The 17,999-nt window shown below is 37.0% G+C and overlaps 1 protein-coding gene across 2 annotated transcripts in view; it reads left to right on the plus strand.

Annotated features, from left to right (window-relative positions):
• The window catches only part of Dus4 (Dihydrouridine synthase 4), a 50,927-nt gene extending 35,217 nt beyond the window's left edge, over positions 1-15,710 (plus strand). For both annotated transcript variants that reach the window (XM_083120670.1, XM_083120679.1), the window contains 5 exons: positions 8,548-8,669; positions 10,462-10,537; positions 12,044-12,223; positions 13,463-13,671; positions 15,222-15,710. In XM_083120670.1, coding sequence (XP_082976796.1) covers positions 8,548-8,669; positions 10,462-10,537; positions 12,044-12,223; positions 13,463-13,671; positions 15,222-15,478 — 844 coding nt within the window. In that variant the 3' untranslated portion in view covers positions 15,479-15,710. The remainder of the gene's footprint in view (positions 1-8,547; positions 8,670-10,461; positions 10,538-12,043; positions 12,224-13,462; positions 13,672-15,221) is intronic.
• Positions 15,711-17,999: the final 2,289 nt, after the last annotated feature.

The raw sequence follows: 17,999 nt of genomic DNA on the forward strand, positions 1-17,999 counted from the left end.
TTTTTGTAATCCTCAAATTCAAGCTCTTTTTCAACAGTTACTCTGCCAATGCCCTTGGCCTTTTTGGCAACAGCACCACTACATGTCTCAAAACTGTACATCTTGGCACTTAACCCAGCAAATGCCACAATAACATCACCAAGTGTCTCATCTTTTAACTTGCCAGGCACCTTTTTGTTGTGGTGTTGAATCTTTGTATGTTCACTGGTATCAAAATATTCAAGCAATTCAGGCTGGGACATATCTTTATAAACATCTTCTGTTTTAATATCAAGAACAAAACTATCAGTGTCCATGTACATCAATTTTACACAATCACCATAAAAAGGTTTCAACACATCATAATACAATTGTGACATATGTAATTTGGCCAATTCCAATATCACAGCCCCTACATAAATAGGTTTATCAAACTTAATCTTTGTTTTTTTCATGTTGAAAAGTGCCATATTTTCATCATAAATTCTTCTATAATTGAAATTAGGCTTTGCAACCAATTTTTTGCTCAGGCTGGGGTCAGTAATTATTTTAACATCGGTATGTTTTCTGACATTTTCAATTGTTTTGCCATATACAGAATTGACCATCAATTTAAACAAAGATTTATCAAATTGGCTCTTTGCAGATGTTCGAAGCTCTGTATTTGTATTAATGTATGGTTTCAACCATCTTGAGTGCCTGAACCTCAAAACTTTGCCAATTTTGGTCACTTGAACACCATGATGCATCAGGAACTGGAGGTTTTTGTAATATATGACATAACCCTGTTTTGGCTCCAGTGTCATCATCAATTTCTTCTGTTTAGAGCCAGGTGAGCACTGAACCTCAGGAATTGGGGGCAGATCAGAAAATGTATTGTGTAAATTATCAGGAATTGTCAGATCAACCTCTAAGAAGAGGCCATAGTCACTGTCATCAAAATCCTTAAGATCTTCAATATTAAAATCTTCAACCCATTCAAGCCCTGCATATGGCAGTTTTTGCATCATGGCATAACCATAGAGGCTGTTTGCATCCACATACAATATATAATTTGATGGCCGTGCTGGATCATAATCAGGCATATATTTGTTATTTGCTCTGGCATATCTCTGAGAACATTGCACCATCCCCCCTCTTATACATTGCTCCATAAACAGATACATATCTTGATCTTGGATCAGATCCAATTGCTTTTTAGTGTTTAAAAACATTGCAGACCATGCTAGGCCCGGGGCACTGTAAAAATATATTGGATCCAGTTTATAATTTTGCATAGAAGATTTTCTGAATGCCTGCAATATATCAGCTAAGAGGGTCACATCAAGTTTTAAATATGCCATGTGATAATCACCAAATGTCTGGCATTTTAAATTGTTCCACATCAATTGGGCATGGTGATAATCATCATCAGTGATTCCAGATCCTCTGATTTTGCTGTAAAACTCTTCTTGTGGTGGCAAAAAACACTCATCAAATTTAGAAAAATCTGTAACATAATCATATGGATATACACCCTTCCGCCTAATTAATTTCAGGTCCTGATTTGGAAACAAGGCACATGTGATTTTGAATTGATCATCAGATAATTGAGTGGCCAGTGTAGCCAGGCTAGCAGATAAAATTCTGTAAGAATCAAGAAATCTTATGTGAATAGGAACACCATTAACTTTAATTATTTTGCTAATAGCAATATATTTCTCATCATTTTCAGCTAAAATATTTAAATTCTGCTTGTCAAACCCCTCATATCTGATCAAATGATGGAAATCATAATTGGATGCTCCATGGCAAAATATGGGGACAAATTTTGGTCTCTTGATCTTAATATTACAGCTATTACACAGGGCCATTTTGAATTTACCATCTGTATGAGAATGGTGTTTCACCTTGATTTTTGTATCTGAAAATTCAGAATCACATACCGGGCATTTTTCTGCATTGTTGAAATCTTCAATCTGTTTCTCTGTTAAAGGCAACATGGGTTTTGATTTTAATAAGACATTAGATGCTATGTCACGGCACTCATTTTCTATTTTATGTGCAAATTTTTTGATGGCATCTGCTCCCATGTATGAATATTCTTTACTAACAACACCATCCTGTACAATCACATAATAAAAGCTGGAAGGTTCATGTAGCTGGTATGGTGTAATTGAAGATTCTTCAGGATCTGGATTGCAGAATGCAAGAGGTTTGAGATTTGATTCAAAATCACAGACAATATATGCTGGGTGTTCCAACAAGGCTTCAAACTTTTTGAATTTTGCATTTTCACTTGGATTAGGCATCACCATATGAACAGGTTTATAGTTGCCATAGTATTTCAGATGCTCAATTAACTTGTTTTTGGCAATTTCTGCATTCACTTTACAAACCCCTTTTATTATTTGTTTACCATCAAATACACTTAAACATCTTCTGCACAACTTAAATATTGTATTGGATTTGTCTAGTTGTGTTCTCACTAAAGCTTCAAGACTGTGTATCAGAGTGTAATGATATGTGCCATCCCCTTCAATTAAGAGCAAATCAATTGGAACAGCAGAATCATCATCAAATGTACTGATTCTGAGAGGTTCTATCAAGCAATTGCCACGGCCAGTGGAACAAATAAATACATTAATAGATAATTGTTTGCCATTGATATGCCTGGCCTTTTTTTCAAATTTATCAATATTCTGAACAGACATTGGATATTCTAAACCCTCCATTGCCTCATCAAAATCATGTTCATGTTGTTTGTAATAATTTATTCTCTGAGGATTTCTTGAAGCTGGAAACAAAGCAGCTAATATACACCACAAAAAGCATTTCTGGTCGGTATTTTCTATATTAACCACGGCTCTTTTGTTTTTAATATTGGCAGGTAATGGCAGATATGTAGATCCTTGTAATGGGCTGAATTCAGAAATATTAACATATAACTTGTGTGGAGAACCGCATAGGCTCCATCCAGACTCTTTTGCTGCAAATTCAGTGTGTTTAATATTCAATTGATCCATCAACCTGCTTATTATTTTGTCTGAATTTGCATTTGAATATACAGGTACAGTTTCTGTTATGTGGGGCTGTGTAAATTTTGTGCCATTTGGTTTCTTATATTGTGCAAACAATTTGAGGGACAGCTTATAAGAGCCATTTTGTGCATTAAGAATTGCCTGCAGATTAGGATTTACACTGTTCAAAAAATTCTCAATGCCACATCTTGGCTCTGATACAAACCGATAATCTCTTAATTGGCCATTAAAACTGCTATGGATGGGTGCATAGCGTGGCTGCTTTGCAGGTCCAGCATTAACAGGTGCTTCATGCTTCCTTTTCAGACCAGATGTAGATGGTTGTGGGGGCAATATTGATGACTGTGCATAAGAATTACACTTATGCCATTTGTAATATGCCTTGCTTAATATTTTATGGCATCTTGGACACAATTTAGTAGCTTTTCTGCATTTCTTAGAGTCACAAATATGCCTGTGCCTAGCCCAATGAGAACTAGATATATTTTTATTACACTGATTGCAATATTTTTGTTTTGGCATTTTTGTTGTTGTTTATTATATAAAATTTCTTGGGGTTCAAATCAAAATTCTATACAAAATATCAGTTGGGTTCAGCAGTTAGTGGCTGAGCTGGTGCTTTTATACCCAAACAACAGCAGTAACTAGGTTTTGGTGATAGTTTTGCTCTATTATGCTGATGTACAACACACTGCACCAGGTTTAAAACCTCATCTCTATATCAACTAAATACAATTCAAAATTGGATTTTGAACTGTGCAATAAATATTCTGTAAGTCTCACTTGTGTTTATATTAACAGAACAAGACAAAACCAGAATTGTATTCAGGATTGCATGTTTTCATACAAAAAAGCCATATTTTTGAGAAGTTTATAAACAACAATCACACAGATATAGCTTTTACACACATGGCCGAATCTGTCTGAGGGGGGGATTCAAGATTCTTGGGATTTTGACAGAAAAATACACTGTGAACAATAAGATGATATGGGAACTTGCTATTGTTTTAAGTATAGGCAAATCTGTCTGAGGGGCTTCTCCTTTTCTACACTTCTTCAGAGCATATCACACCTGAAGAATTGGGGTATAGGCCTTTTTTGCCTTTGTTTTAAGTATAGGCAAATCTGTCTGAGGGGCTTCTCCCTTTCTACACTAGAATTCAAAATTCTTAAAAATTCAGAGCATATCACACCTGAAGAATTGGGGTATAGGCCCCTCTTGCCATTGTTTTAAGTGTAAGCAAATCGGGCTGTTCAATCAAATAGCCTCTCCTTTTCTACACTTGTAAGTGGTGCTCATCCTATATACTTTCCTACTACTTCTACTAGCTACAGTTACCTTCCGAGGAACGTACCATCAGAATAAAAATACGCATTTTCATTAAATTTTTAGAAAATAGTGGACATTTTACAATTCTCATTAGGCTACATTTTCAACAAATACATCGTTTGGCTGCAGAATACGTGTCTTGCTTTCAAAATACCAGCAGAAGACAAGTGTTAGGTCACTTCCGCCAAGTCGACCAATCGGAAGCAAGAATTGTTCCTCCTATGCTGAACTGAGTGGGATCCGCGAATATGCCGACAGCCCCAAAGTTATACGTACAAGAGAGTGAGAGATTAGTTTCAGTAAATTCAAGTCTTTTGGTTTTATTGCTTCCTCTTCCACCAAATTATTGCCCAACATTGTTGACATGTAGAGTATTGTTTTTTCCTTTGTGCAACAAATATACCGCCAGTTTTAGCAGAAGCTAAACAAAGATAAGCCTGGGAATAAAACGAGATTGTTTATCTTTCTCTCGGTATCTCGTGCACTAGAAAACAAGAAGACGATAATAAGCACATTATTTACGCACGTCTCATGCAAGTAATGTATTTTCTTACCTTGATTCAGCAGTTCCTTTTTGAACTTCAGGCATTTTCGCCGCTAGACATCATCCTGTCAGACTACGGTCTGTCAAATTTGCTTCCCAAAAAGGAACTCAACGTGGCACAAGAGGCAATATAACGTCGACTGCTAAAATTGGGGAGATCGTCATCAATCATCACTATCAACATCTTATCCACAGTTGACAGGATGGCTCTTTGATTCAAAGAATACAAAAGCACCTCGCATTGTATTGCGCTTATCTCAATATCGGTGTACTTGTTTATACGAGCAACAACGTGTTTTTTTTTTTTTCGAGGGACTCACAACTTGACCGGTTGTTTTCCTTTCTTTCACCACACCGAAAACACAAAGACGCAGACACACAATTACACTTGGACACCAACTTCACTGCTTGCGCAGGATAGCACCGACACAACATCACATAAACGTTAAGAACAACCTGCTTCTTGCCACTTTTCAAATGGCTGTATTTCCGAAAGACTACTCTGAAAACACGGGAGACCTTCCTGCATGCATGGAAGTCGCCATGTTCGAAACTTGGCGCTATTTTCTTGCTGTTCACGTGATAGATTGTAATTTATACAATAATCACATATTATTATTATAAACAGAAACCTTTAATGAAAATACATTTTAAAATGTATAATCCAATGTAATTTACACGTTTTTCTTCCATTAGCGTACTTTCATAGAACGGACTACATGATGCGGAATAAATCCGTTATTAGGCTGTTGCCAACCTCAATACTTCTCACTAAGTCTAGTACAGAAACGGAAGTGGTATGTCGAATGTCGGCATATGATGGTGTGATTTCACATTGTCAGTGACGATCCTCAGAGGATGGAGGAGGGGGTGGGACGCAGGAGTCGATCTATAATTCAGAGATGTTACCTTCCAAATGGTGACATCCTCACACTCCGGAATACTATTGAAGGAAGACAGGCCATGGGGTGAGGGAGGTTGATTTAAAATGAACACCTCTCAACAAGAGAGAAGAAAAATGTGACAATATTTCACCCCCAAATATGTATTTTATTTTATATGTAGCGTACAATAAAATTTGACTGCCTCAAAATATTTCTGTATTCTACAGTCTTCTTTCCCCAATTTTATGCTTCTCTAAGTTGCCATTTTAGTTTCCCTTGGTGTCTTTGCTGCATAATCCAGCATTTTTGAACGGGATGAAAAGGACATACGAGTGTGTTTTTGGATGAAGTAACTTTAGAGATGTTGAAGTACACTCTGGAGGATACTGGAATGTGTGACATTGATCGACCACGTTGTGACACGCACATTTGTCATTAGTTACGAGACGATGAGGGATTGGTGATATTTGAATTCCAAATTAGTTAGCCACCCTCGTGACGGAGTGGTTAGCACATCGGGCTACGACACCAGGGGTCCCGGGTTCGAATCGTGGCCTGGGCATGGATGTTTGTGAATGTCCATTTATCGATTTCATCATATCATCATCATTCATCCCCATCTTCGCAAATTAGCCATAAGTGGCACAAGAGGGGAAATGAAATAAAGCAAATCAATCAAACAAAATGAATTATTTCCATTACTTTTATCTAATTAATAATTATTAATTTAGTCAATCAAATCATATGTATTAGCTTACTTTCATTATCTATAATAATAAATCATTACACTTTCAAACATGAAATAAGTTTAATGAAGAAACCCCGGTTTCAAAACGTAATTTATCTCAATGTGTCTCATTCTTCTAGCAAGGTTTTTTTTAGTAAAATATGAGAGAAAATTAATCCTTTGGTACCGAACCATCTTACTCCTGGGAGATAAGATGTAAATTTTGTATTTGATTTTTTTAATTTAGCGTTGCTTTTCTTCCACTTTTGACTAATCCCGACGATGAGAATGAGTGATCGTCAGATTAAATTGATGAAGGGACACTCACAAATAACACATGATGAGTCTGAAAGTCGGCCACCAGGAAAGATGTACATTTTAATTATTTTTTTTCACATACATTCAATAACTTTCAACAGGTCATCAGTGGTACACTGCTTATTCCGAATATGTTGACAAATGGAATGTTTTTACACCGTGTAGGCTATGTGGATTATTTTTTTTCATAAGTTTGCAACACTGTTAGGGTACATGTGCTTTTGTTTACAGAAGGTCTGAAGTTCTATGATTCTCACTTTAAGTCTCATATCTTGCACGTGTGCGAATTACTCACTTAGTAGAATATTAAGTATTTTAAAAAATATTTAAAAATACCAAAATATAGTTTACTTACGGTTTGTGAGTATTTACAGTATGCCAAACTACGTTTTGGGAGTCAACTGCTCCCTTCATCAGGTTATCTCCTTGGCTAGCGAAATTGCAAAGGAGAGCACGCAAGATTTGCGAGAGAGAGGAAAGGGAAATAGTGGAGGATGGGGTTGATGCAGGGGAAGAGAAAAAGAAGTATAGATATATATATATGAGAACATGATAAGGACATTAGGGAGAGAGTTCCAAGAATGGGGTTGTCAGAACACGTTATATTGAAGAGCAACAAAAATTAAGAAAAGGGAGGTAGTTAGGAATGAAAGCAAACAAATAAACAGGAACGTGTATGAGGCTGTGAATATATGCAAAGATAGGAACAATAAATTAAATAGAGATGATGGAAACATGGATGAAATGTGGATCAGGATGTTCAAAAGGTGGAAAGTAATTACATATAGAAAAATAGGTTTCCATGTCACATTGGGCGTAATCCGCGGGGTTAAGGATACTCGTGATTTTGAGTATTAAATGACGTAATGCGGGGAGAGGAGGGGAGGGGAGAATGGTGGGCTGAGTTTGGAACCGGGAAACTTCCTGCATTCTGCAAGAAGGCAAACCGGATACCTCGCCGGCGAACATGAAGTCGCTTGTGTGTTTTTTAACGTTTCAAGTTTTAAAGTTTTTTATATCTGACTTTTTACGCTTTTAGAGCTTACAAAGAAAGGAATGTTGGGCATGGGAGTTTTATCAGGAATGGGCAAGTTGTTAGGAAACCTTTTTTACCATAGTAACACATATCACCTTACTTCTTGTTTTACTTCTATTTGACGTAGCTATGAAGCAATTTCGCTAGCCAAGGAGATAACCTGACGATGACAAACATTCATATGAATCAAAATCTTTGGATCCTACTCAAAATTGTAAACTTTCTCGAGCGTGTACAGAGTGCCACCAGCACCCACCTGACTTCGATATACTGCTGATTTTCACAAGCTGTACAGGAGATGAGTAATCGGTTTGTGTTTGTGTATTAAACAGAAATGTTTGATATTAAATAATCTTTGAGGCATTGAGAATATAATTCTAGTGCTTGTAATTTGTGAAAAGTATGACTTTCCAAGATATTTTCATCTTAGAAAAAGAAAAGTATGTTGTGGAAGTTTACTTATAAGCTACAACTTTCAAAGCCTCTTTTCATGTTAAAAACATAGTGCACAGGTACAGAGAAGGAAAGGAAAGTGCGAAAATACTATGGGAATCCAACCTAACTAGCATAACCTAACATTGAAATGTACAGAACACTTAACTTAACCTACTTAGGAAAGCATTCAGCAATTGTAAGTTAAATCCCTGGAATATTGTAACAGTGCTATTTATTAAAAACTATTCTCTATACCTTTTCCCTCTCTTTGCAGACTTCCATTTCGCAATTTGGTGAGAAAATATGGTTGTGATCTATGTTTTACGCCAATGATTATGGCTGATTCCTTTATAAAGTCTGCAAAAGCAAGAGATAATGAGTTCACAACTATGGAAGGTAACAATTAGTCTTACTTCCTACTGTCCACTGAGAATGCTGATGTTCTATTGTATCTGCCAATTATAAACATGTTTTTTTGTAGCCCATTTTGATGCAGTTCTTTCATCGATGCTATTAAAGTAATATTGATATTTTGAGGGTAGTTTTGGTTTATATCTGAAATTAGGTAGTTGTAAATATTCTATTTTAAACTTTAAATGGCATTTTTTCAAGATTCACAAATTAAACAGAACATTTGCATTCTCAGTGGACAATCTTATTTCAGATTCATGTGCCACTTTATTTGTCCGCAATTTAGAAGAAAAGTGTTGCTGAAGCATGTCTAGGTTCCAGTGGAACCATAATATGATCTAATGTTGACATTTTCAATGTAGTGTGATCAGTAATGGTAATAAATAAATTAAACTACTTTATTTTATTTTTATCAATGGCTTACATTATCACTTTCATCATACTGTTGCACACCTAAATTGCAATAATGACTGAAAACAGTTTCATTTGTAACATTTTAAACTAAGCACAGAATAGCAGATATATTTGATGACTATTGACAATGATAATTGTACAACAGATTTTTATCTTATCCTCAGCTTGTACCTGAAAAATATTCTCAAATGAGTAGTGCTTACTATTTTGCATAAAATTGAAAAGTCTTAGTGTATTTATTTATTTATTGTTCAAAAATTGTAAATCTCAAGCTTTATATTTCATGTGTTCAGTGTTCCCGCACACCTGAAAGGCCTAGAATTCTCAGGGATTTCAAAAATAAAATTAAATCTTCTGGTAGAGTCCCAATGAAGCAGATCAGAGGGACCACAATATATGAGGGATGATCGGAAAAAAAGGTTACAAAGCATATAACTTTTGTTTTATTCACTGTAACGTAACGAAAATTTATGTGTAAATTAATAACATGGCTGTCTTGTTGCAAGTTTGAGGACTTCGAATTCTGACCATGTATACCCGAGAAACGGACATTTAAAATGGTGAGTCGTCTAGAAAATTGGTCAAGAGTAGAAGTGAGGCAGTGGTGCAGTTCCTGTGGGCCAAAAACACTACACCTGCTGACATTCATAGGTAGATTGTGGAGGTGTATGGGGAGGGGACAATTTCAAGGCAACATGTAGCAAAGTGGTGTTGCGCCTTCAAAGAGGGATGGACCAGTATTGTCAATGACAACTCTTGACACAGCGGTAGACACAGTACCTCAACCACTGACGTGAACTGTACTCTTGTGGGTGAGTGTATTCGTGAGGACACAACAACAACATTACGCTCAATATCAGCTGAGCTACGATACCATTTGGTTGGCTGGCCACCATTATCTGACATGTGATGATGTCAAAAGAGCTGCCTCACGGTGGCTACGAGAACTTGACGCGGATTTCTGTGCAACCAGTATGGAAAACCTCATCTACCGTTGTCACAAGTGCTTGAACAAAAAAGGTGATTACATCAAGGACTAGTGTTGAGTACCCTCCATCATCAGGTGTGTTGATCTTCCAGCTATGTCTAACACATACGCCATAATAGGCTTTGTAACCTTTTTTTTCGATCCTGCTGATCGATCCTGCTGATAATAATGATTACAACAATAGGTGGAATCAGGTGGTACTTGAAAAATGGTATGGCTGTTACAGTCATTGTAATAATAATATAAATTTTAAATAGTAATGATCTGTGTATTAAGTATACTGTAAAAATGTAAGAATTCTGGAAAACTCTGGAAAAATACATTTAGAGTTTATGTCTGAACCCTATGTGTGAAACATGTGTTTGTGTTTTTCAGGAGACAGACCTCTCATTGTGCAGTTTGCTGCAAAAACTGTGGATGATTTTGTTAGCGCTGCAGAGTTGGTAGCTCCGTAAGTATGTGCTTAGTTATTTACGTACTTTACTCTGAAAGTAATGTAACAAAATTTAACCCTTTGTTGGTCACGTGAGAAAAGTTTTGTCGATGGTTGTGCACGGTCTGGGAGACTAGGCTTTTAAAATATGCCAAATTAATGGTCTAAACCCCCAAATGAACATTTATTACAATTAGATCTTTTCTTCCAACAATTGAGATTCTATAAAATTATAAAAAGGGTACTCTTCGTTAATCTAGCATGGAACGGCATATCAGATTTTCAGCTGCGCATGGACTCAGACAGCAAGTAGCTTCAATGAACCCTCCCTAGCAGCTCGAATATCTTACTAACACTGAAAACAAAATTGTTGGGTAAAAGTGGAAGGTTAGAAAAACAGCTAGACAGAGGAGGGTGTTGACAAAACAATCATTGAAAAATAAGGACATTAAAATCACACACCCAGAACCTGAGACCGTGCACAACCAACGCAGGGTAAAGTTTGGTTTCACTGATCGATTTTCCTGACAACTTTCCACAACTTATGCAATCGTTAATGCTGATCCATGGAGTTTTAAAAAAATTGGGCTGGGTTTACAAGATCTACAACATGTTATTCTACATGCATAGTTTTGGGTTTTCTTAGGAGCTTTGAACTCACTAAATGTTCTCATGAGTTATTAATCAATAAAATTAATGAAATATAAAATGTCATTTAACTCCTTGTGCTACATCTATTGCACTGCCTTCATATTTGCTATGTCTTTTGTGACTTTCCATTTGTAAGTAGGTAGTTATTTGTTGCTTCCAGCACAATCTTTTGATTTGGAAGTTCAAGAGGTTTGTAGGCAACATGTTCTTATCACAGGGGGTTAATGCTACCTCTATTTGAATTGTTGGCTCATGATCTCACCTCCAAAGATTCTGGGTTCAATACCCATCCAGGACATTAATTATTGTTTTGTTGTTTCACCTCATCTTAATCATTGAATATCCAAACATGAATGAACAAGGGAACTATGCTAGTGATAAAATGCAATTTAAATATTAATCCAGGGGCCCTGGGTTCAGATCCTAGTCTGGGCATGGGTTCTTTGTGAGTGTCCATCAATTTCATCATATCATTGATCCTCATCATCAGGAAAGCTACTCTAAATAACAAAATTAAAATCAAAGTATTAATCCAGGTTTTCCAGCCTCTCAAATTTATAATGTACAATTTTTTAGATATTATATATTTTTTTTATGATATTTTGTTTAAATGCTAACAAATATCTCATCTGATCAGGTTCCACCATTCAAATATTATAATTAATTTTTCAACTACACTTTGCTGTTGTCCGTGCTACCATCTCTTTCATAAAAATAATAAAATACTAGACTTCTATATGCATGTTGTGTATTTTATTAGTACAATTTTATCACACTTCTTTTGGATGCACTTTTGGATTCAGAGTAATTAGAATAATTTCCATACATGCAGCAATTCAATGGTCAGAGTATTCTGACCTGTGGTTTTTACAGTTTCAGTGATGGTGTTGATTTGAACTGTGGCTGTCCTCAACGCTGGGCTATGCAGGATGGATATGGAGCTTCCCTCCTTTGTAAGCCAGAGCTGATACGAGATCTTGTGCATCAAGTGCGCAATCGCATTCCCTTACACTATACAGTATCAGTGAAGATCAGAATTCTTGATGATCTCAGGTATGTATATGTCCATATTATATCACAAACATAAGATTGCAATTGTATCTAAAGATATCTGTTTGGCGGTTACGCGGAGATAGGTAATTAACTCTGATAAGCTTACTTTTTGTTTTTCCGCGGGATAAAAATTTATGCAGAAAAATGAAAAGTAAGCTTATCAGAGTTAATAATGTTGCAAGCTTAAACACGATATAAGGTCTGTGCACCCAGTGTATTACCCAGCACTTTTGTAAGGGAAACAGGGATGGGAAATGACAAGGACTGTAATTAAAAGTATTAATATGGTTGAAATGGTTTTCTTGGGCAATCAGCCAGGTGATTTCTGGAAAGGCTTCCGAAATTTCGAGAGCTAACGTCACTCTCATCTTCAGGGATTGATTGATGAGATGATTCAATCCCTGAAGATGAGAGTGACGTTAGCTCCCGAAAGCTCGGAAGCTTTTCCAGAAATCACCTGGCTGATTGCCCGAGAAAACCTCTTCAATATTTGCCGCCAGGAAAGCTTCAAGAATTATTAATATGGTTATTGGCAAGGGTAGACGAAACTGAAAATAATTCAGAAACCAGTCTTTTTTTTTTTTTCAAATATGGGCTAAGAAAGCCATGAATCTAACTAAGATAAAGTAACTATTTTGAAATGCGAAGTGAAGAACATTTGATTTATTAATTAGTATAAGATTAGATTAAAAGTAATTATGGTAATAATTCATTTGCTGAAGTGGTGTTCCTAGAGAAGGCTCAACCAGTAACTATGAAATACATTCTTACATATGGCCATATTGCTGCAGATTTCAAAATTCGGGTAGCAACAGTGCAAAAATTTATAATGGTATGCTTATTATTCTGATTTAATGAGACATGTGATACAGAAAACACACAAACATTAAAAAACACATACTGCACTTTACATACATGAAGTTTGGTGTCTACGTTGCATCATCAGTTAATGAAGTCAGTGGGCCTTCAAAATTAATCGGAAATCATCCAAATTCTCAACATGGAAACACCAAACACACATGTAATATGAAAACCATGTTTACCGCATCCACCATGAATACTACACTTGTTATTTAAAAAAGGGGTAATGGAAATTTCCATAAGTGAACATTAATAAATAAAAAATAAAAAAAACTGACTTTGATAATGCACATGCCAGGTAACATTTTTGAGGTGCCATTGCAACCAGGCACCCTGTATTTTTCTACCCCTGGTTACTAGAATGTTTGTACATTCCAGACGCTCAATAAACCTCTGCCAACAGCTGGAGTCAGCTGGTGTTTCTTTCGTCACTGTGCATGGAAGAACACCTGAGCAAAGACATCAGCCTGTTAGCCTTCACTGCATTAGGGAGATTCAGCAGAGCCTTCAGATCCCTCTCGTGGGCAATGGAGATGTGAAGAGCTTACAAGATGCCAAAATGATGCAGAAGAAGACTGGATGTCAAGGTGAGATTACTCATAATTAATATCCATCATGAATATCAACAATGATGATTACCCAGTGTTTGAAGTGTAGAAATTTTAGAGTGTGGGAAACATCAGAAATTTATGTTTTCAGTGCCTTTCCGATGGGGTAGTGTACAGTACTCACTTTCACTCGGTCGTATTCATTCGAGTCTCCCACACTCAAGCGTTTACAATGCTCGAGTGAAAAATACTCATTGCAGCACTCGAGCGTAGTGCATGGATGTCCAGGAGGGTGGTGGGGGCCATGGCCCCCTCCAAGAAAATAAATATCCACATAGAAAAGTACGTGTTTTACACATAATTTCAGTCACAGTAATTTATATTAATTATTATGAGGCCATTGAAGGAACATGATAATTTCACACTGAAGCACTGTTCTTTGAGGAGGTATCACTATCATGGGTCCTTAGTTGCAGGCACATTGCACAGTGGTTCAGATCCCACTTAAAATGTAGGTCCAGTCCCTTTGCACAAAGTGGATTTAAAAACAAAAATTCAAACTCAGTTTTATTTTTTCACATTTAGACATATTTTTGGAAACTTATGATGTACCTAATATATGTCAATTCCACCTATCCATTACAGTAACAAAGTAGATTATTTAATATATATTTATTAAACTTTTCACTGCTGAATATATATTCTTGTTACAAGATGCTCTCCTCTGAGTGAATTTTGCCATTATTAATTTAATTCTTACCTTCAATTATGTGTGAAGATCAAACAATATCCAGTTGTCACAGAAATCACCTTTAATTAATTAATTAACAGGCATTACATTAGTTTTATATTTTTAAGGGGTATTCACTAAGGACCCACATTTGTACATCATCATCATCTGTTAGAACTAAATAATTAATCAAAATCCAAATATTAATTGCCTAATTCATTTTTAGTTATTAATTATTTCCCTTCTACTTCTTGCTGACCTCCGTGGCAGAGTGGTTAGCACAGCATGTTATGATGCCAGGGCTCATGGATTCGAATCCTGGCTTGGATGTTCTTCGTGGCTGTTCCTTCATATTTCATCTTATTCATCGCTCACGTTATCTTTGTGATTAGCCAAAAGGGGCAGAAAAGCAAGGTAAAATAAACCAAGTCAATTAATCAGTAAACTTCTGCTTCCGTGACTTAGTTCGGATAATGGAACTTACTGGTAGACACTACCCTTGACATCCCTGGGATTCCTGTAGTCACATGGTTAGTGAGGTGTAATAGCAGTGATAACGTACATCACTTCAGATTTTTTTCTCTAGATGCCATTCAAGGATGGAAACCTGTGTAAAATTAATTCCATTCAGTTCCTGAGAGGTGATCACAAAGTTTTAATATTCTAAGACATGAGACAAAATACTAATTAGCATACACCATTCTCAAGTTCCCAACCTTGTTCCAGAATAAATCCGAAGATAAACGTAAAGCATTCGGTTCCAACTTCATTATTAATGGTTGGGATATTTAAGAAATTATTCTCTCAAAATGTTGGAAAATTTGTATACACTACATGGTTCCTTATTTCTTTCACGCAGGTGTGATGTCTGCACGGGGCATACTTCAAAACCCTGCAATGTTTGCTGGACATGAGGTTACTCCATTGGAGTGTGTAGAAAATTGGATTTCCATTGCAATTGCAACTGGAACTCCCTTTAGCTGCTTCCATCACCATCTGATCTATATGCTGGAGAAGATTCTGCTCCGATCAGATAGGCAGGTGTTCAACATACTCAGCAGCACTCCTGCAGTTCTCGATTATCTACACAACTACTATGGAATAGGCCTTACTTGAATATGAAAGAAACTTGTAGAACACTCATCGTTAACTGATTATTAATTATTTTAATTAAACTTAACAAGTGCTGTAAATAGCACAAGCACTGTAAAATCCATTTGTATTTAAGAACATGTTCATAGTTATTTATTTATTTTGTAACATCCCTTGACATGTACATAGTAAATCATCCATTACTATTTGGGATAATATTTGATTGTTGGTGAAATGAGGTATGAGTACACCCTGGTAACTGCAGGCCAGTGAGGCTTTGGTGTCTGGACCTACAGCCAGTATAATCCTCTGTAGGACTGTGTGTTGTCGTATGTTTTGCCCTTATATATGCCCTTTACAACCTCTCCTTTTTGCTTTTAACACAGGTAAGGAGATTGTAGTCCTCAAAAGACATATATTGATTGTAATGGTACAGGCCTGCCCTTTGTATAATATGATGGGTGTATGAGAAATATGTAATAACCCATGGTGCAACAGCCCTTGAAGGGCCTTCGCTTATATCCTGACTGCCAGTCTGCCTCCCACAATCCTACCTAGAGGTGTGGAGATCTTCAACCGGTAATGGAGTGACGTCAAACCATCAGACGTTATAGGAGATATCCGAGACCTGGTTACGCTACTCATAGCTCCCCAATTTCCTCACAATGGTGGGTTGCCACTGGTCCTACGCACAGGCCGAGAACACAGGCAGACTCGAACTCATGCTGTCCCGCAGTCGGAGTCCAAAGCACACCACCTTAGACCACATGGCCACGGAGGAGGACATGAGAAATATGTATGTAGCCTAAGTGCTGATGCCCCCAACATTTTTATTTCTATCAATCAATCAAAGAACAAAAATTGTGTCTTCACTAGTTCAAGAATCCAGAACCTTCAGAAACATGATTCTGAGTTTAATGCTCAGCAAGTTGAGTGTGGTGGAAGATAAATATTAACCCCTTAAGTGGGCAATTTGCAAATGCCGAACCTCCTCCATAGTGGTTAATTCAAAAAATTCCAAATCCTCGTCACTCTCTAAAAGCACATCTGTTATACTCTAAGCAAATAGATGACTCCTTTTGCTGCTTAGAGCCATCACGGAAAAACACAAGACTTCTAAATGTAAGAAGGGGGTCTAGGTTCACATAACCACATTTTATAGATGCAAAATAATATGTGGTTATTTTAATTGGTTTTTATTTTATTTTTCTTGCTACCTTTCATCCTGGTTTCCAAAAACTTACTCAAACCAAGCACACACACACAACCTTAAGTGACTAAGAGTAGACAATCAAGAGTCTTGTGAAGATACGTTGAGAAACTTTGGACAATCTACAATAACATAACCATCCACCTATCTTGATACCACCATTAAACTCAGACACAAGTACCACCAAATCTGCAACCATACATCCATCTACTAAAGACATTTTACACTCATGTTCATAAATATTGCCCAACCAACTCTCCCACCAAAAGTTTTTTTTTTTTTTTTTTGTAAATAAGCATTTGGTAAATTACTGCAGAACAATCAATGATCCACAAAACTTAATTTAGTTGGATTATTTACAACCACAGACTCTTCCAACTTTGTCACATGAGAGCCCCACCGCCCCTACTTTTTTGCCTACCTCCCATTGGCCACCAACCCAACCTCATGTTCCCACCAAATGAATCATCCGCGATATCGCCTGGTGACTAACTTCTCGGTCTTCAAATGTTCGGTGACAAGCAAACTGAGTGTAGTACAGAGGTTGTTTCCGATCTATGGTGACGATTTCAAACTGCTCCTACCTTAAGAGAAACCATGTCACCACCATCGAGAGTGCTCTATTTGGTGGCCCTGCATCTTGGCAATTGCCCGACAGCGAAGATTCCACTGTAGGAGACTAGCACGAAGTGTAGTCACGTCCAGCTTCAACCACTCCTCCTTACAAGCTTTCCATAGCCCTTCAATGGTGTGGGGTCACCTGTGAGACAAGGCTCGTTTCAGTAGGCCGAAGACTCAAAAGTCAATCAGTGAGGTATCAGTTGACTTCACTGGAATGTCTTTGAAAGGAATGGCACAAATTCCAGTTCCTTCTGCCATTTGTTGAAAGAAGAGGCGGGTTGAACGAGATGTGTGAATTGATGCCTTGTCTTGATGCACCCACATACGATTCTGGTTCCTCCCGTAGAGATGGGGAATGTCATGGCGATAAACTGGTGTCAGGACATTAGCCTGATAATAATCAGAATTAACCTTCGTATTTTTGGCAACACAATATATGGCCAGATTGCCATTGTACAAGTATCCAGCAATGATCATGAAACCTGTGCCAAAACTTTCCTGACATTCAGTGAACCATCTTTGAAAGTCCCTCGCACCTGTTGATCGATAAAATATTGCACGTGGCTTGAGACAGTCATCAAGATAAACATATGCCTTGTCCAATGTAACAATGAACTTCCACTTTTCACCTGACAGGTTCTGCTCATAAAGCTTTCGACAGTCGGTGCGACGTTCCTGGATGTGTTTTGGCAAAAGCTTATGAACATGCCCCTT

This window comes from Lepisma saccharinum, chromosome 1, assembly GCF_977018435.1.
Source record: "Lepisma saccharinum chromosome 1, izLepSacc3.1, whole genome shotgun sequence".
Lineage (NCBI taxonomy): Eukaryota > Metazoa > Arthropoda > Insecta > Zygentoma > Lepismatidae > Lepisma > Lepisma saccharinum.